Source organism: Emydura macquarii, unplaced genomic scaffold (assembly GCF_026122565.2).
Source record: "Emydura macquarii macquarii isolate MOO-44397 ecotype Brisbane River unplaced genomic scaffold, CSIRO-AGI_Emac_v2 contig_1253, whole genome shotgun sequence".
Taxonomy (NCBI): Eukaryota; Metazoa; Chordata; order Testudines; family Chelidae; genus Emydura; species Emydura macquarii.
Genome location: NW_027131390.1, coordinates 11,122,214 through 11,150,212, shown reverse-complemented (window position 1 = coordinate 11,150,212; position 27,999 = coordinate 11,122,214). Strand labels below are relative to the sequence as shown.

The 27,999-nt window shown below is 39.5% G+C and overlaps 1 protein-coding gene across 1 annotated transcript in view; it reads left to right on the top strand.

Moving 5' to 3' along the window:
* The window catches only part of IL1RAPL2 (interleukin 1 receptor accessory protein like 2), a 513,137-nt gene that overhangs the window by 272,369 nt on the left and 212,769 nt on the right, over window positions 1-27,999 (top strand). Inside the window, exons 4-5 of the mRNA XM_067548147.1 lie at window positions 12,753-12,939; window positions 18,618-18,771. Coding sequence (XP_067404248.1) covers window positions 12,753-12,939; window positions 18,618-18,771 — 341 coding nt within the window. The remainder of the gene's footprint in view (window positions 1-12,752; window positions 12,940-18,617; window positions 18,772-27,999) is intronic.

The window sequence follows — 27,999 nt, the reverse complement described above, 5'->3', positions numbered from 1 at the left end:
CTTTCATCATTCTCATGGCTTTTCTCTGAATCCCCAATTTGTCAACAACCTTCTTGAATTGTGGGAACCAGAACTGCACACAGTATTCCAGCAGCGGTCACAGCAGGGCCAAACACAGAGATAAAATTACCTTTCTTTGCCTACTCAAGATTCCTGTGTTTGTACGTCCCAGGGTCACATTAGCTCTTTTGGCCATAGAGTCCCACTGGAAATTCATGGTCAGCTAATTATCCACCACAACTCCCGAGCCTTTTTCCAAAACACTGCTTCCCAGGATCGAGTCCCCTATCATGTACACCTGGGCTACACCCTTTGTTCCCATATAGATACATTTACATTTCAACGTATTAAAAACATTTTGTTGGCTTGTGCCCAGTTTACCAAGTGATCTAGATCATCCTGAATCAGTGACAGTACTACATATACATGTCTGTGTGTGTATATATGTGGGATATAATTTATTCCAGCAGTAAGCTTCTTTTCCTTTTCTCATAGCATTGCAGTGTTAAGTCAATGACACAATGTACTAACTAAAGTAATTTGTTTTTCCCTGAAATGAGCATGCGTCTAGCATGTTATTGTCTTGATGCTGCAAACACTTAGATGTGTTTAGCTTTATACATGTGAGGTGTCAGTGGGATTGCGTATGGGAATAAAGATTATCCCAGGCAGAAGTGTTTGCAGGATCAGGGACTAAACCAGCAACAGGATCTAATTAAGCGTGAAAAGGGCCTTGATTGACAACATATTTGTGTCATGACAGAACTCAGCTGAGCATCATGACTACAGCGCAATATGGAATGCTGCATTGTGGAAACCCCTATGAAGCCCAGGACCTGGAGGTAGCATTAAACTTCCACTGCCTGCTGATGCTACTTTAGTTAAGGTTGTCAGCACTTCCTTTATAGAGCTTTATTTTTCAGGTACTTACAAATCAACTATAAAAAATTTACTCTGGACTGAAATATTCCATGCGTGGTCTCAAGGGCTACACCACCAAAACAAAACATATAAACTGAAATTGGACTAAATCAGAGTAACATTTATAAAGTCACGAGTATGGAAAAAGTTTAAAGGGCAGCTCCCGTGCTACTTTGCCCTCTGACAAAAAAAAAAAAATTGTTTTGTTTCCCAAAGTTATCCTGAAAGTATTCAGGGTTTTTTTGGAGGGGCAGCAGGGAGGAGGAAATAACTGGACATTATTGTCCGACCTCATGCTGAAAACCCAAGGGAAGGTGTAATGTGGAAGAGGTCTCAACAACATTTACTAATTGTTCCATCAGTGGAAGGGCTTCCCTCCCGTATGTCCTCCTCTTTCCTCCCCTGACCAGGCCCAAACCCAAATCAAACAGAACTACAGTGCATGTTTGTCTGTATGTACAATATGCAAGAGTCCTGTTAACCCCTCCCCCCCAAAGAAAGCACCCTCCTCTGCAAAATAAAACACTTTTATCCTTAATGTTAGTTGGTAGAAGTAGTGTGGGGGTGAGTGGTGAAGGGAAGGTGGGGACAGATCTGCTTGTGGTCTGGACCCTATTGCCTGGTACTTAGAGCACTAAGTGAGTGGGTGCTTCATTAATATGTACATGAAGAAATAAACCCACTAGTCTCCAGTTCTGCACTGGACTTCAAACCACCCCCAAAAGAAAAGTGGGGTTAATGAGCTTCCTTTATACCATCCTTTGTCTTGTCTATACAGATGTGTAGAGCTCGGTAGAGCTTGCAAAGTGCATGTACAGCACATAACACAATGGAGTCCTGACCTTGGCCTGGGGCTCAATGAGCTATCGTAATAGAACTGCTGCTACTACTAAAACTAAATCAATTGACAGCTGGTTGTAAACCTCTGGGTCTTTGAGTCTGGAGCATATACACAGGCCGTTCAAATTTAGAGGGTTTTCCTGTAGGGGGTATCAGCAAGACTTCTCTCAGCTGATGGCCCCTCACATTACATCACATTACATGCATGGAGGAGTCAAGCAGAGCTAAAGAACCCACCACAGAGAAGTTCTGACAAATCGTCCATCTCAGGAGTGAGCTGAAATCCAGGCTTTTCTGTCCAAAAAAAAAAAAAAAAAAGCCTTTGAAATTCTGGTAAACAATCAAAAGACAGAAGGAGGGTTATACAAATTCTTTGAGTACAGAAAACATAGAAGGGCCAAGACTATCATGAGTACATGAAGGTTGAGGCCACTTTCTCTGCAGACCCCTTTTAAGCCTCTCTGTTGTGGGATTAATATGGTCCTCCCAAAGCTAATGAAACCTCCTTTTGAAGCACCTAAATCTCACGAGCTAAGTTTTTTAAATGGACATTCATTTTGTTGGCAGCTGTGTCTTCGACTTGCAGAATAATTCAGCTTCAGATTTTAGTGACTTATTCACTCTATGCTATATTTTTCATGGACGTGGGGGAGCTATATCTTAAATCCCTCTGAAAGGTTGCTAGAGTTTCAACTTAATCACGCCATATATGCTTCCGTGTGCCTATTTGGCAAGTACCTTCTCTATAATTTACTGTGAAAAGGTTTCTAATTTACTATTTCAAGTTCACTAAAGTCTTTAGATTTAGATTGTTCATCTAGTTTATTGTTACTTATGATTCTGGAACAATAAGTCAAGCATTATCCAAGAGATGGCCATCTAAACAGTTGTCTGATTGCGCCTATCCATTTTAGCACACACAGATTTGCACCCCTAAGTCATGTTAAGGCATGTTGTCAGTTTCCTTAGCCAGCCCATCCAGACATTTTCCTAGCAGTCGCATGGATTTCACATACTCTTTTTACATGGAATCAGTCTTGTAACGTATTTCCAGGCATGGTTTATTCGTCTTACAGGATATGAATGACCTGACCTGAATGAATGACCAAATCTCTTTCAGTTATTTTAGTGAGTGGTCATGCTTCGTTCCCCTATACCATTTACTTTCAGTATAGGGTCAGAAATTGGGGAGGAAGGAGCAGGACACAAAGACACTACTCACTCCCCACCACCAGTACTTCCAAAGGTGCAGGGACCATTCTGTCCCTTGCTTTTCCCTACTTTATGGTGCAGAGGGGAGAGTGTCCTTTAAGAGAATAGATTTGGCCCTCATGTAACAGTCAATTACGTTTTGTGTGACTGAAGGAAAAAAGGAAATGACAAAATTCACAAAAAGACCCAAAGTTTGTAAAAGGGAATTAGGATGGTCAAAATGTAGAGTGCTGGGTCCTGTAAATTGGCTGGTGAGTCTATTAACTTTATCCATTCTAGTGTATTTCTTTTTTACTGATGAACATTTTTCATAAATCACTAACAGGAGGAACATCAGCAAGACTTTGTTCGAGCAGTTCTCTTTGTAAATTAACATAATTAAATGCACATTATGCTTTCTTCATGCATATGATTATACTATCAGATAATAAATGATCTATTCTTTTAGTATTTCCAATTGTCTGTATTTGAGGGGGCTTCTCTATCTCTCATTGCATACACTGATGGCAATTGTATGCACCAGGAAAGACTGGTGGGTCTTTATTCCCTTAGGCAGCAGAATTGGTCAGACATAGCAGTGCTTGTGCAGAGAGCACTTAAGGGATCCATGCTGTCCTGAACTTGGAATTTAGTTTGCTTGTTATGTGTCTACTTAAGCTATGAAGAGGAACAGATGCATGAATTTGCCCACAATGTGGAATAAAAGGAGAAGGTGGTCTACGTTCTAAAAAGCAGCATATTAAAATTACAAAATGATTGGAGGGGGATCTCCTAGAGAGTGGTTGTTTCTGGGCCTGAGATTCCTGAAATGTAACTTTTCTAGAACAGAATATATTTTAACAAAAATATCCAAAGATCATATGGTAAATATTTAAAAAAAAACAAATTAATAACAGCTTTGGAAGGTATATAATCTCTCTAGCTTCATGGCATAAATCAATCTCTAACTATTGGTGGTTATGAGGAAATTTCCCCTGGAAGCATATGCTGCCTATTGCAGAATTTCTTCCTCTGAAGCAGCTGGTGATGTCTACTATCAGAGAAAAAATATTGGACTTGGATCTTGTCTGATAAAGCATAGAAATGTTGATGTTCCTTGTTAACTCCTGCAGTTTGCTGCATTCTGTATACTCTTACCTTGTTTTTAGAGGTTTTAATGCTTTCAGAGATTACCTGTCTGAAAGGACAATTGCAGTAACATATTACCAAAGGAGAAAAAGACTTCCTTGGTTTGTCGTATTGCCCAAAAGTGGAGGGCAATATGCACCATCAATGTAACATTATTTAACTCAAGTCCCATCTGTTTTATCTCTATTTAACCCTGAGCAGTCCTTATTTATATGTTCTTTGGGATTTTTATCTTCTTTCTGAAGAAGACAGATGGACAGCTCCTATTAACAGCATATTGGGCTGCATTAGTAGAAGCATTGCCAGCAGATTGAAGGAAGTGATTATTCCCTTCTATTCGGCATTCGTAAGGCCACATTTGGAGTATTGTGTCCAGTTTTGGGCCCTTCACTACAGGAAGGATGTGGACAAATTGGAGACAGTCCAGCGGAGAGCAACGGAAATGGTTAGGGGGCTGGAGCACATGACTTATGAGGAGATGCTGAGGGAACTAGGCTTGTTTAGTCTGCAGAAGAGAAGAGTAAGGGGGGGATTTGATAGCATCCTTCAATTACCTAAAGGGGGATTCCAGGAAGGATGGAGCTAGGCTGTTCTCAGTGGTGGCAGATGACAGAACAAAGAGCAATGGTCTCAAGTTACAGTGGGGGAGATCTAGTTTGGATATTAGGAAAAGGTTTTTCACTAGGAGGGTGGTGAAGCACTGGAATGGGTTACCTAGGAAGGTGGTGGAATCTCCATCCTTAAATGTTTTTAAGGCCCGGCTTGACAAAGCCCGGGCTGGGATGATTTAGTCGGGGTGGATCTTGCTTTGAGCAAGGGGTTGGACTAGATGACCTGCTGCGATCCCTTCCAACCCTAATATTCTATGATTCTATTGAGGTGATCAGATCAGTAGAGCCAGTCAGTTCCTCTGGGGACAATAAAGGTGAAAACTGGCTCCTCCTACTCCCTGCTATGGATAGACCTGAGGACAGTCAGTCTACTACTGGGGGGATCCTGTGATCATGTTTTCTGGTTTTCTTGAGAGTGTTCTTGTCAATGATTACGTTAGATGTAGTCTACCCTCCAATATGTGCTGGTCTCCTCTTGAGAGAGCATTTGCTAGTTTGGGATTTATACTACCTAAATATTGGACACATAAGGATAAGTTAAACTAATGTATAAGAGATCAACCCAGACCAAGATACCCCCTACCCTCACTCTTGTATTTGGGAAATTCAGAAATTCTATTTGTTCAATCAAAAAAAAAATCCATTTTCCTTAATGAGATGAATGAGGCCATGATGAGAAGCAGATTACTCTTTTGGATGCCATTGTTAAAGAATGTATATTTCTGACTGTTGATCTGTGGAGATGTCTCTGTGTATCTAGTATCTAAATCACCATTCATACTCATCTTTATGTTGGCCTGTAGTGACTTTGCCCAGGACAAGTTTCTTCTCATTGGCAGTTAGCCAATGGTATATCCTTTCTGCATGTTGAAGCACAGGCTACTGGGACAGCTTTTATGTTTTATTCAAGATGAACCTGCCTTCTGACTTCAGAATCCAGTGCATATGACAGCAACCATAGGGTGTAATGAAAAAAGCATACCAGGAGAATGGAGAAACTTAAGGAATGTTGAGCTAAGCAAAGCACAAATAGATCTTCTGCTTGAAGGAATAGGAATTTGCATGGTGTCTCACTCTGGATTAAGGCCACAGCTCTTTACTGGATGACCCATGGAACCAAAATCTCAGAAAACGTACAAGGTATAGTAAAATGGTCTTGTAACATGATGCAGTTGTAACATACTGCACCTAATTTTCTGTGATAATTTTTCTAAACTGTTTTTGTTTTTATTAGTGAGACCCTGAGGGCCATTCAGAAATTCAAGGATGAACCTGATGAGCCAAGTAGCATCCAGGTTTTTTATATAGTGCAAAGGAGTTGGGATTGGAATTATAATAGTAAGAGAAACAATAAACTGCTCTTCAGAAATGGTTGGAGTTATGCCAAGCCAAGGTAACATACATTGAGGAACAGAAGGAATAGATACTCTTTGTGTATGGTTCAGTAGATAACTACAGTAATGTCAAATATCTACCCATTTTTTATTCCTGCAGGTATTACCCTTTAACTTGATATATCAACAAGGAGAAAAGTATACAACAAACATGAGAAGGGGTCAATGTGCATCACATTTTGGGGAGAAAGAAGGGCTTGCACATCTAAGAACTTAGAAAATGCAAATCCAAGTGTGATTTGCAACATCTTTCAATGGTCAGAATCTTCTGCTGACAGTGACCGGAAGCACACAACGGCAGTGTTAATGGAAGAATAAAGTAACAACCTAGTGAAGATTCCCATAGAGTAAATAATATCATACATTAAACACTTTTCCAATCAAGGAAATAAACAATACCTGTGTTCAGAATTGTATGATGATAGTAAATGTTGCTTTTCTCTCTAAACAAATCAGCAAGCTATAATTTCATGGAACTGGCGTAGAACAACTTGAGACGCCACCTGCGGACACAGATGAAACCACTAAATAGTGATGGACTTGTAATGCAAACACTGACAGCATGAAATTCAGATTCTGGAATTTATTGATTGCCTAGATAATTCTCCTGGTGATGACTAGAGGGGAAAACAGGAGACTGGCAGGGTCTGATAGCTGGTAAGAAGCAAATTCCCACATATAGTTGTTAGCAGACCAAGTGCTCTTGACTTTCAGAGGGAGATAGATGATTGGCTGGTATTCTTTGTAAGTCAGAAGCTGCTAAGTTCCCAAGTTATGGAGACTCGATTAAAGGGACTGGACCGACAAGGTTGAACTGCACATACCTGCTATTAGTGTTACAATGAGCCAATGAATGTGCCATAGATTTAGTAGAGTTCAGTGATTAAAATGAGTAGGCAGCATGTTCCAGGCCATTAGAAGCCTGATTCTTGTATTCTTTCTTGGGCACTGCTTCCATGAACACCCTTTGTGGTATTCACAATTGCATCAGCTCTTAGATATGGGACCAAGCTATAGCCCTACAATTTTAATGAAATTTGAAAAAAACACCCAGTGGAGTTGGAAACCAAGGAAACTGCAGGAAAAATGCTGCATGACCTGTTGTGCAACAATGTATTTACAGTGCTGGATGCCTCTTGGTCTACCAAATACAACATATCCAATCTTCTTACCTCTCCTTTTTTTCCCCGTCTTCTTCATAAAAAACAAGGTTGATAAAGAGTCAACACTTCAGATCAGTGATACTCAGACTGAGGCTCGCAAGATGCAAGTGGCTGTTTAATGTATCTCCTGTGGCTTTTGCAGCATATGATATTAAAACACTGTGTGATTTAATTTTTAACCAGTCAGGATGCTTTTACTATGTTATTAACCGATTGTAGTTGATAAAATAATAATAGTCAGTCATTTTGCTGTGAGAATAATATATATATATATATATATATATTATTATTCTAAAAGCTAAGAATTTTCCCGTCATACTGTTTAAATACCACTATATAGTACTATAGTAAATGAAGCAATAAATTCACACTGCTGTGGCTCCTTTGGGTAATGTTGGTTGCTAATTTGGCTCCTGAACCACTGAGGTCTAGATTCTTCTCCTCTTGGGTTGTACCCCGTTTTACTTGTATACCGTATTGTATCAAAAAACCACTGCCTGTGAATCTAGTAGGATTATAAATACGCCCAGTAACAAACTCCTGTGTGGTGGGGGAGGGCAGAGAGTGTAGTGAGTGGAGGCACAGGATGAGGTGGGGGTTGGGTCGTGCAGTGGGAGATTGGGGAGCACAGGTGTGGGGATGCACAGGGGGGTGGAGACCAGAGCATGCAGTGGTTGGGGGCGCAGTTCCACACTGGGATGGACAGTGGGAATTGAAGAGAGGGCAAAGGTGTATTAAGAGATGGGGAGAGGGGACCAGCATATGCAGTGGGCAGGGGGTTGCCTGGTGGGTGCTAGGGCCAGAGCATGCAGTGGATGGGGCGGCATGTAGGTAGTGTTTGGGGTAAACATTGGGAAACTGAGTCACAAGTGCACCCAATTCAGACTTAATCAATTTTGGCCTTTATTTATACAATTTCAGACAGAATTATTGTCACTTAGAGTTTCTGGAAATTGATTTATGCCAGACAAATAATAACAGGCAAGACAGATTTGGTAAGTTTCCCAGTGCCCAAGAATGTGGAAGTTCTTCCACCTTCCATAATAGTTGTTGCCCCAGTGGCAGTCTCTGATCCGTTGGTCTGGTCCTTCAGTCCTGTTCTTTGGTTTCTGGATCAGTGTTTCTCCAGTTGGGGCCCATGTTAATTTAGATCTTTTATGCATTTTAATATTACAGATTACTCACTCTTTATCCAGTTGGTTTTTAGCATATCAACCCTTTGGATTTTAGGTAACCTATACATTACACGTGCGCAAGCTTCAGTTACCCACCTTCTGTATTTTTCCTACTGGTTTTGCAATTTCTGGGTCATTTCCTTTTAAGTCACCACATCCTGGGTCTTCCCAGAAAAGGGGTGTTTTTATTTATCATTACACATGTGTGAATCTTTTACTTACATCTTCCTACACAACATGACTGTTTTGTTCTGTCCGCAATAACATCATTTTAAACAAATCTCCAGTTCTGTGGAAAAGATGAACGGGCAAGACGACACTTCTACCAGCTAGGCCTTGGCCTAAGTGTTACCTCATCTGTACTCATTCACTATTTGTAATTACAAATCATTAAAATATAACTAACGAAGCTTTTAATCTTACCATTTGCCATTCTTCATTTTATATTTCAGTGTTATAAGTCAGTACATGTTGTTCTGCCCTAGCCGTAATCTGTTAAAAAGGGGGAGAGGGAAGAGTCATGGAAAACATGATGATTCTTATAATGTCATCATTTCTTATCTTTAAACGTGAGTTTTTCCATCAAAGTCCAGTTTTATCTGTGAATCTTTACCAAAAAAGTTCATTCAAAATTTTCCTATATGTACATTTTGAAGGGTGTCTAAATTTTATGTCCTTAATAGTTAGTTGCTTTAAATCATACCCCATCGTAGTGAGTATTCCATCTCATTTAATCATGCTTTAGGGCTGATAAGTTGTGTTGAATACAAAGCTAGAAAAAAATTAATTTAGGGGTTGCCACTTCACTTTAAAATTTCCTTCTTATCCCTTTTTCTTTTCTTTTCCCATTCCCCCACCCTTGAACTTTTTCTTCAGAATGAACCCAGATTCACAGATTTGTTTTGTTTCATTGTGAGACTTCTTATATTGCTGTTTTAACCATGTTTTCCTTTTGGATTCTGAGTTGTTTGAATCCGTAATTCCAAGCAAAACTTGGCTGGTATGAGGATTGCAAAGACCCAGAAATCGTGATAAAAGGACTTACTTTCACAAACTCCTGCAAAGCAAAACTGTTGTGCTCTTCACTTTTCCAGTCCAGAGAGCAGACACATGTTACAATAGTGCTTTGAGATAAGGAATCACAACTCCTGGTGCCAATCCGTTAACGGTTTCAAATCCTTTCTGCTCCTTCCCTTCTTTGCTACTAGCACTCCCTCTTCTTAAAGAAACTGAAACCTGTGGAGGTCAACCCAATGGGAGAGTTAGCAGCTTGACACCCTTTAAGAAGTGAAAATGCTTTAGAAGATGTGTTTTCAAGGTCTCAAGTTTATTTGTTACCAGATGTGTTCTCAATGCTGAACCTACCTTTTGTCTATTAAATGAGTGTTCTAAAATCCCTTCAAGGTCTAAGATCATTTGAGTTGTAGTTCATCAACAATTGTTTCTACTGACTTGCAAACTCCCTGCTAAACTAGTCTATTTTCAAGGTCACATCTGCAAACCTTCGTCTTGCAAGCTCCCCATCCACAGCTGAAAACAAATTATTTTGTCAATTTCACTTATCTACTGTAGCAACACCAGAATAGTGAATTTTTTTTGTTACTTGTCTGTGCTCTTTGTAAGTACATTCCTCCCCATGTACTCTTTTTATATAACCTTCCGTCCCAGTTCTCTCTGTGCTTGGGGCCTCGTGCAACCAGCCCACCTCCCAATACAATATAAAGAAAACAAAGAAATTTCTCCTTTCTATAATACAAATTAACGAGATGGACCATTATTTTTAAAGAAAAAAAAGGAGGTAATAAACATAGAGCAGTCTATAAAAGAGGTCAAGCCAAATGCAGCCAGTGGATAACACTCCATCCAGTTCTCAAGCCTATTGTTGGTAGCGTAGTTAGAGCTTTATTTACTGTGAGTGTGAATAGACTTATCCTAGCAGTGCGGTGTTTAAAAAAAAAAAAAAAAAAGGGGGGGGGGGGTTGTTTTTGGTGGTTTTTAAAAAAAAAAGTGACGTTAGTCACCAGTCAGTTTTCTCAACTCTGCTCAACTCTAATTGTAACTAATGAAAGGAATATTACGTTTTTAGGGAGTAAGCGTTTTAAATAGAACTAGCCTCAGGCCCTGTTCAAAATGCAATCTAAATAATGCAAGAATGTTAGCAGAAAATATAGCACTATTAACTTACACCAAATAATGACTAACAACCCCAAAGTCATTATCTTTATGAGCCTTGATAATTTCTACTGGGTATGTGATCTGTCTTGTAATCAGAAATATGTGTAATCATCCAGGTAAGTTCATAATTACCAATTGCTTAATGCTGCTGATTATGTACATAGATCAGTTGTAAAACACATGTATTGCTGCTGTGTGGGTTTTTAGTGCTCTATCACGATACGCTTAACATTTCTTTAAAGCTGAAGTTTGTTTTCCCCTATGCAAGGAGCAAAGGGTAAGATTTTCAAGAACACCTAAGTGTTTTAGGAGAAAATTGACTTTTACCATTAGGTCAGATAGGGACTTTTCAAAACCCCTTCCAAATGTTTATTTTTCAATTCTGATAACTATACTTTAGGTTAAATAAAACAACAACAAAAATGTAGAAAGTCTCTCTAGGAAAGTTCTTTAGTGTATTTCCAGCTGCACGCTCCACATATGCTGGTCTATATGACATTTTATTGCCACAACGATGTGCAACAAAAGATTTGGATTGGGATAAACTGGTATTTGTCTTTTTCAGTTGAAACTCATCCTAAGTCTAATTTGAGGAGTCTGAGGATCCATTATCTTGATGTTAGTGACCATTTGGTGGACTAATCATTTTCCAGGTGCATGGGGCAAAATGTACCTGAAATGCTGCCCTCTGTTTTGTACCAGATAAAACAATCTGAAGCACAGTAGCCACAGAAGAATACAGAAGCAAAGTGGTAATATCTTCAGCAGCAGCCCCCCAGGACTGCCTGTGATGTTTGTAGACAGCCAGTGTATCAGTCTTATCTCAGACCTCTTGGTTCCAGAAAACTTAAAGTGACAAAATGATGCATGATGGGAAACAGAGCCCTCATCATAATGTCTATCATACTTTGTAGTCTGCTTTTAAAGGACTGTGTTTCCCATCCCGCCTAATGAAAACCATAATCTGACAGTCTGAGTTGCAACACTCTTACACAAACTGTAAATGCTTGACAGTAACACCATGATAAATATCAGCATGAGTTGTTTTTGTGGTAGCTGCTAACTCTGTCAGAATTGTGAGTCTGTAAGTATATCTATTTTAACCCCATTTTCACAGTCAGGAAGCATGTAGCTTGGTTATTAACGTTTATTCTGGACTGACAGCAAGAAAAACGAGAAAATTTGGAGTTAAGTAATTTCTGCACATTTTCCTGGACTTGACCCTCTGTGTTTTTGTGGGGACTGAGGAAACTGTGATCTTAGGTTCTATGAGGTATTGTGGGTTCATAGATTTAAGGCCAGAAGAGACCACTATCTCCATCCAGTCTGATTTCTTGCCATAGACTTGCATCAATGATTCCTTCAGTGGAAGGAAGTATTCCGGCGTACGATGCATGATTTAGTACCACTGACTCGGAGGAGTGCAAATTGCATCCCACTCTTCCAGTATAAGCCACTGTACTCTAGGTTGGAGCCATCCTGAGGGGAGGGCAGGAAGTGTCTATGGGATCTATAGGAGATGTGCCAGTGACAGCTGCCTGAAAGTGGATGTGCTAATTAGTGTATCTCTCCGTTGCCTGGTTATGCTTCCTCCACCCACTTTTGAGGCTGTGCTGGGCCCTCAATGGAGAGGTGCTTGCAAATAATAAATATAAATTCCTTCGCTCCAAACCTAGAAACCCTGCATCCTTACAGTCAAAGGAGCTCGAGTAGGATGGGATTTCTTTCAGTGCCTCTCAGATTTCTGAACTATGATACTACCTACATATACGCCCCTTCCTCTAGCTGATAGCATAGTAATTCCTGCTGGGGTGGTGAAACCAATTCTAGGAGCTGGACGCTGTTCTCCAATTCTAGGAGCTGGACGCTGTTCTGGACGCTGCCACTGAGCTAGTTAAAACAAATTGCAGTGGTGAATGTAAGTTCTGTGTGATGCTTCATATTGAATTAGGAATGAATATTTGCGTCTATTTAATATTTTCTTAACACCTCAACTGTACAATCTTACGGTGACTTACTTGAGTGTGTTCCTGAATCCTATAGGTGAGATCTCAATGGAAAAGCCTATACTCTTGAAACAGACATGGTGAAAACTAAGACATCCATTTTTAAAACTCTTCTCCATTCTTGCAGAAACTCGACATATTGCATGAAGGTGTCAATGTCCTTGACTGTGGCTGAGAATGAATCTGGGCTTTGCTACAACAGCCAGATCCGATATTTGGAAAAATCAGAAGTCACTAAAAGAAAAATAATCTCCTGCCCAGATATTGAGGATTATAAAACAGCAAATCAAGAGCCAGATGTAGTATGGTACAAGGTAACATGGCCATCGAATTAGCATTTCAGTGAATTTATACAATTACTTTCTTTGTTTTCAGTCTGACATTCAATTATGAACTTTTTGTGCATCAAGTGATGTGTGACTGCTCTGAAGGATCAGCCAAAGCCCAACAGTTCTGATGCATAAGATTTATTTTTGTGGATGCAAAATTATCCAGCATAGCCACTGACCGACAGCAGCTCCACATTGGTGAAGCGTGCTCCCTACCAAGGCCCAAGCATAATTTTTCTGGGCCCAGTACAAACTTGTAAGACGGGCCTCCTCCCACACACATACCACAATCCCTCATTTCATACATCCAATCTCATGAGCCATGAACATTTTTTTCCTCATGGTAATGGGGGTTGCAGCCTGGGCCGGGCCCCCCAGGTAAGTGTACCTTCCCCCTCCCATGTGGGGGCCCTGTTCCCTACTGTAAGGAAATTTAAAAATCTGCTCTAACAACTGGAATACTAGATCATATGTTCCACAGCCTCCCTCACCCACCTATGCCCACCACAGTTTCACTGCTGGAGGAACTCCGCCTTCTCTGAATATTGCAGTCAACCCAAATGGAGGCAATACTGTTTCACCTGGCATCAGCACCACAATGTGGTGTGTGTGTGTGCTCTGTATAAATAATACATGTGGAGATGCTCTGAGTTTTGACTCGCCAGACACACAGTTGCCATGGCGTGTCAGAAAATAACAATTAAAAAAAAAAAGCCATCAGTCTATTTTTACAGGAATCTTGCATATTCCAGTTGTCCATATTCCACTGACAAAACATGTACTGTAACTCACTGTTAGTATGAAAGCCATAAAAGCTTCCCCCCACCCCCGCCATTATATGGGCAGATATGTTTAAAGCTGTTTACATAGGAAATATTCATATTCAGTAAAGCATGAAATTTTACAGAAAAGAAAGTGCCTGGGCATAAGTGTCTCATGTCCTACCTGTGTACCCGTTGAATCCCTAAAGGCTGAAGAATGCATTATCATAGTATAAATTCGCATTGCAGAAATTGTCTGACAGACATAATCCTCAGCAGTCATGAAGCAGAGTTGATCATCTTAAAACACTCCAGGAGAATGAATGCAACAAAAGTGCAAACCAAAATCAGTGAGGTGGGGAAACATGCTGACCAAAAATGGGAACAGAACTTTCATTTCTTTTCTTTTTTCCCCTCTCACATATACATGTTTTCTGTGTCCAACACATAGATTGTATAGCACCAGCTATCGGTCTGACAGCTGACTGGTGAGTTGTCACAATGATTAAATTGACCAGAACTGATCTTGCACTTTGAAGATAACAGTGCAGAAGCAAGATAATCAAAATGGACTTTGTCTGCTTTGCTCAGAAAAAGAGACATTATTGAAATAACCTACTCCGTATTCCTCCTTAGTCATACTTAATGATAAGTGTCATTTAATAAGTACGCTAACAATTGTAGATTAGATGGCAGGATCTTCACTTCTTAGATACCACATACATCATCTGTATCAGACCTAAAAAGTCAAAATGACTCAGTCACTTGGAATTCCAGTCTTAATATTGTATTATGCATGATTTATGTAGGGCAGGTTATGCCTTGAAACCCATTTGTGGCAAAGGTTTTTGAAAAATATGCCAAAGAGAATTATGTATTAGCTGTAATAGACATTCACTTTTCTCACTCTAAAGAAAGGGTTAGGACCAGATACTAGAGAAGACGTGTGTCTGGTACATCCCTTTGATTTCAGAATAGTATTATTACAATTTATTATTTGTATTGCCGTAGCACCTAGGAGCCCCAATCGTGGACCGGTCTGTTGTGCTAAGCATTGTACAAGCACATAACAAAAAGATAGCCCCTGCTCCAAAAAACTTACAGAATTTAGTCCATAATCTCCACACACTCCGCAGCTCCACTGAAGTGGATTGAATTATGATGACTTACACCTGCTGAGGGTCTGACCCTAAGTTTCCAAAAAGGGTGTGTGATTTCAGATTTAGCTGGCCTGATCCTTTCAATCTATCTCTAACGTCTCTCATGGGTTCACCATGGATGTATAGACACATAGTGCACAGTGTCAATCACTTTATCAATGATTAAGATCCTGGTGAGGCAAAGGGACTTTCAGCACTCAAACACTTTAGTGTGCCAAATGCTTTGGCCATACCCAGGATACTCCTGGACAGTGGAAGTTTTACAAAATATGAAGATGATAGTCAAAAGAGGCCAACATGGCCCCCAGGAGTCTTCTCCTTCCCTTTGGTTAAGTAGAGTCCAGCTCCCACCCGAAAACCCTGTGATCATGATAGAACCTGCCGTTGACTATTCTCCCTTGAAGGTCAGGGAATTTGTGCTTGTGGCCACTAATCTACTATGAAACAATGGATCCAATGCTACAAACCTGCCCGGAACAGACTTCTCAGTCACTTCTGTAGGAGGCCTACATGTGGAAAGATTACAGAATCTGGTCCAATAATGGCATGAAGCTGCATGAAACCTAATACAATTTGAGCATGTCCTTAAGAGAATTAAGCACGACTTTATTTCTACACCCAAACTCTCTAGGAAATATACTTACACTGCAGTTAAGAATAATAGTTTTGATAGCAAGTTTCATTTATAGCAGAAATTATACTGATGAAATGCCTGTTTTAAAGACTTACACTATTAATGTCAATATTACTGTTTTCACAGTGCCATCAGGCCTAAAGAACTATTTTGACAACACAAATTAAGGATTTTTTTTAGATAAATGCAGGTGTCAAGGCATGATTGAATGAACAAGTCTTAAGAATAGAAGTAGTCTCATGAAAACTAAACTGGAGAAGAAAAAAAGATGTATCTAAAAAGAAGAGCCCTAAACCCTTCTTTCCCCCTCCCCACCACCACTTTGCTATTACTGTATTGAAGGAACAGCTATGAAAATCATTAGAATGACAGGTGAAGGACAGGTAGTAGTTATAATAGTCTACAGAAATAGAGTTGTTGAGGTGCTGCCACTTAAAAATTTCAAGGAAGAAGAGAGAAGCACAGTAATGACCAGCCTAGTTACTCAAGTGACTGTGAGCACCAAAGACTCATAAGAGAAATGTGCAAATAAAGGAAAGAGTTAAAACTACCCTTTTGAGACAGACACTGGTGAAAAAATAGAAAAAAAATATGACCTGATTAAATAAGAAATAATCATACACTCAAGGACTGATTATTAAAGGGAGTTAACATCTCTCTGACAGGGAGATCTAGTTTAATTTCTTCCAAAATGTGAAGACTACTTTTTGTAGGGGATTTTTTTTTTTTGTTTAAAATACACATTTTTGTGATTTCCTACTTTCCACCGTTCTGCTCTTGTGTCAGTTCTATACAATGAACCAATCCATATAAACTGAATCTGGGCAGACTAAAAGCCAGAACTTTCCATTTACATTGCCATTAGAAATGCCGGGTACTCGAAATAATGTAAATTAGCTAAAATCTGGGGGAGTTGTAAATTATTTTTAAACAGAAAATGTTTTGAAGTAGACAGGAGAGAAACAGTATTGAATAATTAACAAGTTAGTGTTACAAACCTCTCTGCTCAGTACAATTCTGAATAGACAACCATGATAGATACAAGCATTGTTTCTTCTACATCATTAATCACTACAGTAGTAATGATGTGACCCTCTTTATGACAAATTCATAATATGTGAAGCAACATGCTGTGAGAGAAAAGTGATTTATTTGTCTTGTTTGCTCTGATATTTTTTAAAAAACCACCAAAAATCTTATGGTAGGAGCTATTATGAGACATGGGACTTTTACTACTGCATTACAGAAGAGATGCAAATCAGTTACCTACTTAAATACACTTACTGGTGCATTCTGGGAATTTTAGTCCTTTTTAATTACAGCTGAAAAGACCTAGATCGTGTTCTTTGGACCAGGTTCATATTCAGTCATGCAGAGGCAGAGAGTCTGTTCAAAGTTGGAGCGCCTATAAATGGAGCTAAAAATCTAAGTAACTCAGAAAGGTATATATGTAAAAATGCACTTTCTTTCAACAGATCTGTTCTCTGCATGCAGATAGGGAGCTGGATTCAGTTCCTTTTCCTGCATTAACTAAATTCCAAGAGCAAGGCTGAATTTCACTGTAATTCATGTCTGGGCAATCAAATGGAGACCATTGAGTTTCACTAGTGTCATTCATGGATGCAACGGGGTTGTGCAGATGTCACTATGAGTAAAATTTGGATAGAACAACAGGACTGTACAGGATCTGTCCTGTTAAGGGTAAGATTTGCTCCTCAGTCTTTGCTACTAATGATGCCTGAGAAGGAGAGGACCTATCTTGAGTTTCAGAATCTAGGGTGAGTTTGCTGGGCTGGAAGTTAGATAGCCCATCTTTTTCCTGGTATATTGATAACATTTTATTTGACAATTGAGACACGTGAAACATGGAACTTTCATGATTTCTCATGGGGAATAGACACCCCCAATGTCACTCTGTTCTGTGTTAACTGTATTCTATTATTAGTGTCCAAGTCAGAGCCAAAAAATAACACAACTTGATTCAGATTTTAGCCCAGATCCTGGGCTGTCCTGCACCTGCTTTTTGCCACACAATTGACCCAACATGCCCTAAAGCTGGTATAGATGCCCACCAAAGTGCAGGGAGTTTGTTCAGTATCATAGAGTTGGTATAATGGCTCCTATTTAATTCCATCTCCCTGCAGTTGGTGTAAAGCTCACGACCCTGGTTTTAGTCCTATTGTAACCTTCCAAATATTTACAAAAATGATAGGTTTGACACATTACAATGCAAACAAAGCATTTGAAACAAACTCCCAAGGTTCTTATCTGGCCCTCATCACTGTAATATATGAACACCTACTAATCATTAATGGGTTTTATTCTCCCAATAGTCCTGTGAGATGGGAGATACTGTGCCCATTTTAGAGCTGGGGTACCGAGGTAGAGGGTTGATTAAGTGACTTGCCCAGTCTCTCAGGATATCTGGGCCTGAGCCAGGGATTGAATCCAGGTCTCATGAGTCCTGCTGTGGTGTCCACTAGACCATCCTTCTACCTAGTCAGGAACTGCCTGGAGTTTTTGTGCAACTGTAACGTCATGAGCCACATGAATTTTTTCTTCAAATTTTCTTCTGGGTTTTTTTTTGGGGGGTGGGTGTGGGGGGAGGGATATGTTTACATTAAGACCTTGTGTTAAGATTCAGCCTGGCGCCAGATTTCATGAGAGATATATACACACACCAACAAGGGTGTATATTTAGGGAAATACTGATGTATCCTTAATTAAAACAATGGTTTATGATGAAAAAGTGGAGATTTTTTTTTCTCTTTGGCCCTGGGGAGATGATGTCTAACACACTGAACATGCAGTACAATGAGAGTTAATTACTGTAGCTTGTTATATATACATCTGTTAAATTTTAAACAAAAGAGACTTCACCTAAACCCCAGTTTTTCAAGCAGTGAATATTCAAATCTCCATGCTGTCTGGAATTCGTATCTGCTCCCATATCTGATACCCATACTGAAAACTAAATGGATTTTATTTAATGAAACCTCAGTTTTGTAAAGGTGTTTCCACTGAGATCTGTGTGAAGTAGGGGTTTACTGACATAGGATGCTTTACCATATCAGCTCGTTAATTTTGGCAACTAATTTTTCTGTGCAGGAATGTAAGCCAAAAATGTGGAGAAGCGTTGTAATTCAGAAAGGAAATACTCTTTTAATACAAGAAGTCCAGGAAGAAGATGGAGGAAATTATACCTGTGAACTAAAGTTTGAAGGCAAGCTAATACGAAGAACAACTCAGTTAAAGGTGACAGGTAAGAAACTTCTTGTATAACATGAGTTCTAAAATGAAGGAAAGATGGCTTCACACAGCAACTGGTAGAACCTAAGCAACCTCAAATTTGGGGAAATTCAGATTAGTCTCCAGGTGAAACATCCATATGTTGTGTACAGATCAAAAGGCACAACAGAGCCAAAACAATAACCCAGATCCAGGCACCCCAGAACTTCGGAGGAGTTCAGGCCCAGATCTGGACTTTGTGACTTGAGCCTATCTCTAATGTTGAATAGGAGGAATATTGGCTGCAAGTGTAAATCAAATAATTAGCAGTGATTAATATATTGCCCCAGAGAAAAAGACACAGTGGAAAGAGTCAGCATGAGTAACTGCTTCATGGTTCCAAGTACACAATTGTTCCACATCTTTTATCTTCTGATTCATTTCTGGTAATCAAATACTCTCTTGTAGGTCTGGCCTTCAGGGAGGCCTTCAGGACACCTATCCCAAGAATAAAATTAAAAAGCAATATTATAATAAAAAGTTTTCACTAAGTAGTTTTCATTTATTCTGGTGTGTGGGTGTGGGAGTGTGTTTCTCAAGAGAGATAGTAAGGATAGGAATGAAAGAATAGGACAGCATTATATACCCATTCGTTCCTGATGCCTTTCCATGTCCCTTTTCAGATAATGTATCTGTAATTATCATTTTGCCATCAGCAAGCATCTGAAATCATTGTTTTCTCTCAGTTCTTCACAAAATACCCTTTGAGAAAATGTTTAGCAATATATAGAGAGCCAGATTCAGTCCTGGTGTAAATAATGGCAAAATCAGTAGTACTGCACCTGCTTACACCAGGACCAAAGTTCATATGCTATTTTTAATGTGCGTTCAAAATACCATTGTTCTGATTATTACTTTACGAAGATACTATGATGTATACATATTAATTTGCCATTAGTTATCATTGCCCCTTATTTGAAATGAGCCTTTTCCACTGGATATCAAAATCATATAGTACATGATTATTTGTAGTCTGCTTTTGACCATGGACAGATCTCTGTACCATCATCAGTCTGACCAACCTAAATCAAAAGCTATCAAATGAACCCACATGACCTTCCTTGGAAGCAGTTGCTATACCAGGTAGCATGCTGGTCTTCAGTCAGAATACTAACTACATTTGACTAATAAAGGTGAATACATTTGTATCAATTCCACATGGTGGATGTTCTTTAGCTTACAGATTTCTCTGTCTCTCCGTCCTCTCTAGCACCTGCAAGACCTTGTTAGCTGTTCATTATCAGCACACTATACAGTATGTTCAGTACTTTAGATTTTAATTTATTTGCCCTGAACTTCTTGTAATATTTGCTCATATTATTTGTTCTGTTAAAGGGGCTTATGGCCTCAAGTATTAAAAATGTAAGTAAGGGATACAACACCATTCTTCTTTGTAGAACGCTTGAGGACCAAGGGATTTTTATCCTTGCAATTTGATGTGCAATTTGTATATTCTCCTCAATTTACAACAAGCAACCCATTATTCCTTAATAATGTATGTAATCAGCATTGTGAACATAGCAGCAAAACAAAAGTGATCTCAATTTACATGAATTTATAAATAGGTACAGGCTTTACCTAATTTCAAACCCTACTTTTAAGTGGGGTTTGAGACCCAGATCAGAATTTTTTGGCTCAGGTCTACCTCTATAGAATATTATATTTGAAATGCACTGCCAAAGTTTTATGAATGACAACCTGTGTAGACGAATAATAGCGATGACTTGAATTCAACACATGTAATCAGTTATACCCAAAGATGTAATGGTTTGGTGCGGCACAAAAGCTCATTTCTTCTGTTTTCAGTCCATGATTTTATGTGTAAGTAGCTTTGAGATATTGTGATATGTTCTGATGTTACGTATCAGTTTATAGAAAAACCTTTCAACAATATAGCAGTGGTTTATCTGTCTGTGCCCATGACTGCACTGTAAAGTGGGGATTCTACAGGCAGAGAAAACCAAAGCTGGGAGTAGATGCATGGTACGCAGTAACTGGAAGATAATGTGTGGCTATATGTGTTGTCCCCGGAGATATTAAGAAAAATACATGTATTAGTATAGTGAATGGCAAACATTCTGAAAGTTTTCTTCCTCTTTGACTAATTCAGGTATAGGTTAATTTATATTGCATCTCCCATTGCATATACTTTGGAGTGGATACAAAAATCAAATAAAAACCTTACTAATGGTTAAGTAATGTGGCTACTAACACTTGATTTTTCCCCCCCACCATCTGAAGTTGAATACTACAGATTAAAGAAGCGACTAAACAGATATAGATTTAATTGCGTTTTATAAAACAATATTTATTAAGTTTTCTGATATATATATATATATATATATAGCATGCTGAGGTTATTGCTGCACAAAAGATCTGACAGTCTCCCAACAGCCTCGCATGTATGTCAAAGAGAAAGTGTGATAAGAGGGAATGCCTTCAGTTTACTAAAGAACCCTTTTTTGAGGATGACTAATTACCTATTACACCCACTCCTTGGTTCTCCCTCAAAAGAATGGGTGACAATGTTCTGAAGCAAATGTTGTCCACGCTGTCAGGTCCCATAGATGTCAACAATTTGTGTTTGGCTGTATCCAAGCCTGTTAGACTCATAGACTGTAAGGTCAGGAGGGACCATTATGATCATCTAGTCTGACCTCCTGCACAATGCAGGCCACAGAACTTCACCCATCCACTCCTGTAATAGACCCCTAACCTAAGACTGAGTTATTGAAGTCCTCAAATCATGGTTTAAAGATCCAGTCAGATATTTGTGAACAACACCTAAGCTTTGGCCATCACTAGTGAGAAGACCATCATCCAAAGATATCAGAACTATGTCCTACCCAGGTCTGGATCCACACTGAGAAGAATCAGGTAATTGCTGATCAGCCGTTACCTTCTGGATGTTCTCCCCCAAAACAGGAAGATCAGTAGAGGATGGAAACTGGTCATGTTTATGTCAACAGGTTTTTTTCTCTATGAAGACCTAACCACTACTTCTTGTAGGTGACTTGGCCTGATACCTTCAAAGAGGGAGGCATTAACAATCTGATAATGGAGTCCAGAACTCCCTTCTGTTTTTTTCACTGACCATAAGGGACAAGAATCCATTTTGCAGGTAGTTCTCTTAAGGCCATGCAGTAAATCTAAAATTTCCTTCAGCAAAACCAGGAAAAACTCATCCAAAAAGGACTCTGCGTTTGCTGCCTGTTGGACTGACACTATATTAGTGGAACATGACAGACTGTCACAGATCTGGGCAATCTTATCTGCCGAGTTAATGGAAACCTCTTCACAATAGCAAATAGTCAACTCTCCCTTTGAAAAAAGGCCATCTGGCTCAGTCAGGCTACTCTTCTCCCGCAGTCCCTCTGACCCTGTGGCACGTTCTCTGATCCTGACTTCACAAATGTTGTGGTGAAGGACAAGAATAACTTCCAGTAAATCCTGGGTATAGAAACATAAGAAAATGGCTTCAATCAACCTGAGAACATGTCTTTTGCTACCAGTGCTCCAGCCTTCTTCCCGACCACTTCACCTGTTCTGAAGGCCGTCTGCAATCAACAATGACCTTTAAGAGACAGGGGCATTTAGAAACAGGTTGCTGCTGGCTGTAGTAGTCCTCCCACCGGTTGATGCAGTGGGCGGCATTATCCCACTTCCTGGAAGTGAATTCTGCAATCCAGCTGAGTTCCCATCAGAACAGATTTACCATGTCATGAGGAGTGAGAACAGAATCTGAGCTCAGACTGACAGACTGCTGCTGTATGTAAGTTACAGTTAGTAAATATGGCTGAAGGCTAACTGGAAAAGCAATAGCTGTTAGAAACAAAGCCCTAATAGAATTGTAACAGCTGGTGTAAGCTGCAGATGTGGAGACAGAAATCTTTTCTACTGCTTTCAAATGCTTTTTTCTTCTGCAGGGTTTTTCTAATGCTGATGCCACTGCTGCTGCTTCTCAACATGCTTAACTGGCATTTGGAAATCCCAAGCTTTTCTGACAACACGGATTCAGAGCTTCAAGACTCTGATGGCCTTACCTAGAGGCCATGGTAATCTGAAATTCTGTATTAGAGTAAAGGATTAGCCTGACACTGAAATAAGCAACACCTGGGCTCCCTTAAGCAAGCACAGAGAGAAGATGCTTGACTTAGATTCTGTTATCCTTTACAACATTCACTAAAGTAGACAACACTTCAAATTGCAGATGAGCAGATGTATTTATTTTAATTCACATCTTCCTGTGTATAGCCAGGGACATTTCTATGACAGACAGGCAGGCAGGATGCAGAGTGCAGAGCTAGTTTGGTGGTGAATTAGTGTTGGGTATTCCAACCCCAGAAGGCAGTATACCCTGGATGCCACATTTGATGTAGTAATGCCCACTTTACATTGGTTATTCAGAGTCAGTACTGAGAATGAGAAAAAGAAGCAGGCGGCCCTTCCTGTGAATAGGTTAAGAGCTGGGTACTTAAAAGTTTAATGCTCTCCAGAAGTTCAAAGAGCCTTGCTTTATGAAAATGTATTCAAACCTCTTTATTCTAGAAATTGCACTAGTAGTCTTCTGAAAACAGATATTGCTGAGATTTCTGGTCTCCCTTGTGTTGCCCTGCTTGGAAATAGTAAAAGAATATTGCACTATTTCAGGTTGCTAAACTTAACAAGCAGGTGGCCACAGTCTGTGTTAGCAGCGGCTTCCAAATAATCTTCATGAACAGCTCCCAGTAGGGGGCCTTTTGAGAATCCATCTGGGAAGTGATCAAGGCATAGATAACTGTGACAAGTGAAAGCTAAACAGCTGCAGCTTATTGGCCAGAAGAAAACAAGAAGAGGCATTTTGTGTCTCAGCTAACATCTGGGAAGTGAACATCAGCAATGGAACCAACAAGATCATCTGATTGTGGCCCATGGAGAACCAATGGTAGGGACACCTAGAGTTGTGGGTGAGGGATGTGGTTTATCTAAACTGAACTGGGTCATCCATGCATAATAAAAATATCAGTTTTTCTTGGAGGCTGGTTGGTATTTTATCTTAGATTTCAAGTTCTCAGGGCAATATCCTTGTCTCTATATGTGTTTGTGTTAGACATGAGCACAGCAAGGACCTTATCTTTATATGTATTTTCCTTTGAACTGAATACAAAACTGTTTCCCTGTCCCATTAAAATTTTCAGGATTTCAAAATGTTTTCACTATTCTGAGGTGGGCCTCTATGATGACTAGGGTGTATGTGTTGAGACTGTTGTTCTGGAGTGCATCAGCGCTAATAGCCTTTTCTTTTCTTTCTCTGGTTTTGACCCGAAATTCTATCCTGGACCTGAGAAACCTTCCCATTGAAGGTTTAGTTGCAACCGGCCCCTTCTTGTGATCAGTTTCAATTTTGATGAATCACCATTTTCCAACAAAAAAATCCCAATTCTTTCTGGCTTTGCATAGTACCTAGCACAATGGATCTCTGTGCCTCTTGGCGCTACTGTAATAAAAATATGAAATAACGATAGTATTCATATGCAGATGTAGTGTGGGCATCCAAAATGGTAGAAACTGAGATCAGAATAACTAAAAACAGAGTGGGTACCAGGAAGGAAAGATCCTATATCACAGAAAAGATTGGCAAAAGAGCCAGTAACAGTATTTTAATTTCAAATGTGCATTAAGAAAGGGTAATCAGGGTACAGAGAGCAGCAACAACTGGGTGCAGCAACAATGTTTAAGATGTGATTGCATGAAGAACCGCAGAGCTGCATTAAATGTGAACAAAAGAGAAAAAACACATGGGCAAGTGTAGACTGGGCAAAGAGATTTGGCAAAGATTAACAGTGACAACTATGTATTTGTTGTTTATCTAGTGGTATTTATTTTATGTAGTATTAGCCCTGTGGCACTTTCAATTAGGGAGCAAAGCCTGATGTTCTTCCTCAGTTACATTCAGTCCTTATTCAGGCAAACTTCCACTGAAGGCATCAGAGTCAATGGAATTGTTGATGGTAACTGAGTGCGCCTGAGTCAATACCAAGGACCCTGCCACAGGTATGGAAGGACAAGGGGAAAAAGTGAAAAAAGCCCCACCTACACCCACACTTCCTGTCCCACTGCATTCCCTCAGCTCAGGGGAGCACAGGAATTGCTCCTTCTTACTTCTCCGAGCCCAGACTCAAGGTCTGGGAGTGGGTAGCCCATTTAGGGCTAACATGGGTGTTCTTACTCCCCTATTACTTCCTTATGCATAACTCAAGTCATAAACCAGCCATACAAAATCACCCACTACAAGATATTCGTAAGGAAAAGGCTCTGGAGTAATGGCGGACAGAAGCTTAAAGCCATCAGTGCAATGTCTGGCTGCAGTTAAGAAAGCAAAAGGAATCTAGGATGTATTAATAGAAAAATAGAGCACAAATCAAAATAGGTCATAAGGGCATTGCAGAAAGGGCTAGTGAGACCAGACCTGGAGCACTGCACACAGTTTATGGGCGTCATCTTATTTGAAGGGTACTGACAGATTGGCAAAGTTATAGGAGAAGGCAGTTAGGATGATAAAATGTCAGAGGTTTTAGCTCTTTGGAGGACTATTGGGAAAAAACGCCTACAACCTAGGATATATTCCAAAAATATTTTTGATACTATGTATTTAGAAGGACTTAATACTGAGTTATGTTCCCTTGTTGCAAATACATAACTCCAATTAGCAGTACATAAATCTTTGTGGTTCATTGTGCATTTGTTTTAATAATAGTAATTTGTCAACAAACCTCATCTATTTCCATCATTAGTTCTCCTTAGTTTCATTATATTCTTCAGATGGAGCTGGACCAGATATTGCCACCCTTATTCATGGAAGAAGTTCCACTGAATTCAGTTTGGCTCAAAATCTCTTAAAGCATCATCTCTAACCATTTATGATGTGCTCACACGAAGTTCCCTTAGGCTATATGCAAGACATATTTATGTATTCCTGCATTGTTTTGTTGGTAGCTTTATTGTGGATAAAGAGGTGATTAGTAAATGTCTTTATATATATAAAAATAATTTATGATCTCTGAAGTCTCTAAAACCTAAAGATCTACCAAAAGCCCTCAAAGTTTAATTGTAGCTTAAAATTAGAATTTGCCCATGTACTGTAAAATAAATGTACTAGGATTAATTGGTAGATACCCAGTAATGTCAAAATTACATCTGGAATACAGATGGGTCTATTAACGTTCAAATACATTATTCAAGCAATAAAAGCACTTTAACATAAGCTATATTTAAAATAAAATTCAGCCAATCTGAACTCTCTTCCTGGAACCACTTCAGTCTCTGATTTTATAGCAATGTTTTGATGGTTTTAGGGTGAGAGATGTACAATTTAAAAATATACCTGTTACACTTACCTGTAGCTTCCCATTTTTTCCATGTGTGCCTGCCAGCCTGCTGTGTTGGAAGGCCATTCATGGAGTTATATGTTTGGAATACAGTTCAAATACCAGGAGGTATATATTTTTGGTGCTGTTAAAACATACACAGAAAACTCACCCACAGGTAAGTAGTACACCAGGTAGATGATATTGCAACATGGCAATGGACATAGCATCTCTAACAGTAGTATTATAATGGGGAAAAGAAAATTCACTTTCCCTGCAGGTCAGCAAGCACTTCTGTGTCTAGTAGTACCTGAATCTTCACTGAGATGTCTCTGACATCTGTCTGCAATGAGATCTTTCATGGACTACTATGTTAAGAGAGGAGATTTCTAGTTGTATAATGTACTCCCTGTACCAAGACATGATTTATGAACTTGAACAGGTGAATTATTTCTCCATTTGACAGTAGAAGCAACCATTTAACTGCCTTTATAAACTGCTAGTGATGAATTGTAATGACATAAGGAATTACTGGACAGGAAAAGACCACTTTGCCCAATAAGCTTTTCCTCTGAGTTTATTTCAAGCCCAGCTCTTTTTCAATCTCCATCAGACTCTTAACCACCATTAAAATGCACAGTTGTTTCCAAAAGCCATTTCTATAACAATATTTGCTTTGGCCATCTTACATGATGGATTATTCCACATGATAACGTGAATGAAATGATTCTGTCTCAATTCACTGTAAACTCATGTTTTTTGCTTAAATTCTTTTAAATCTCATTACATTTCTTAGTTTTTAATTTACACCTGTGTAATTTACTCTTGTCAGCCACTCTTGTCAGGCCTCTTGTGACATCCTCACTACACCTAATGCACTGTGGTCATAATCTGTATCTACAAGGTAGCATGTAAGATGTTATTGGAAATCTAATAACTCACAGATCATTAATATTCTTGTGTCGTATGTACAGGATGTGTATTAAAAGTTATGGATATATGACAGAATTATGATTAAAATGTGTTTAAAGAAAGCATGTCAGGGCAGTTGGTAAACAGGTCTGCCCTAGTCAAAGGAATGTGTATTTGTTCATCTGATCAACCCAGTCATCAGGCAGAGACAATTAAGGGCCATTTACATATTAGGTAAACAAAGCTATCAAGTTAATAAGCAAGGGAGGAGACAGCTTGGCATCTCACCTCAGCAGGGAAGAGAAATTTTATCTGGGCTATAAAGATGGAGGATCTGAACTTCAAGAGATAAGCAATTGAATCAACTGATTTATAATACAGTAATACTGTATGCAAAGTAGAACGAGTGAGATGTTTTAGGAAAGTGTATGACACACATGATTAATATCATTGTGAAATATATGTATTAAGGAATTATGGATTCTCATTGATATTATGCTTTACAGTCTTTGAGCAAACAAAGGGAGAAACAGGGTTTACCCGGGCAGGAGGGAAGGTGGCTATGTACCTGTCACCAGTGAAATCAAGCAAGGTTGTGACCAAAAGAGTGCAGGCCCCATTTATATTCAAATCAACAGGGGGAGAGGAAGATCACAGGAAGGGGAAGAACAGCATGAGGTCATCCTGCCTCTTGAAACAAGGTTGTTGAACTCTGAGAGAGAGAAGCACAGATGGAAGGCCATTTTGGCATCCATCATTTAGACAAGCCCAAGGGGCCAGAGCTCTTGCAAGCTTAGAAGGATCAGTCCTTGAACCAAGGAGGGGTTGATGTCTCTGGGGACTGAAATATAGGTGAGAAACCTGCTTAGGAAAAGGTCTTTCCCCTAGGAAGATAATGGAAGCCAGCACTTAGTACTTCTGTGGAAGGTCCTGGCTGAGGAAAG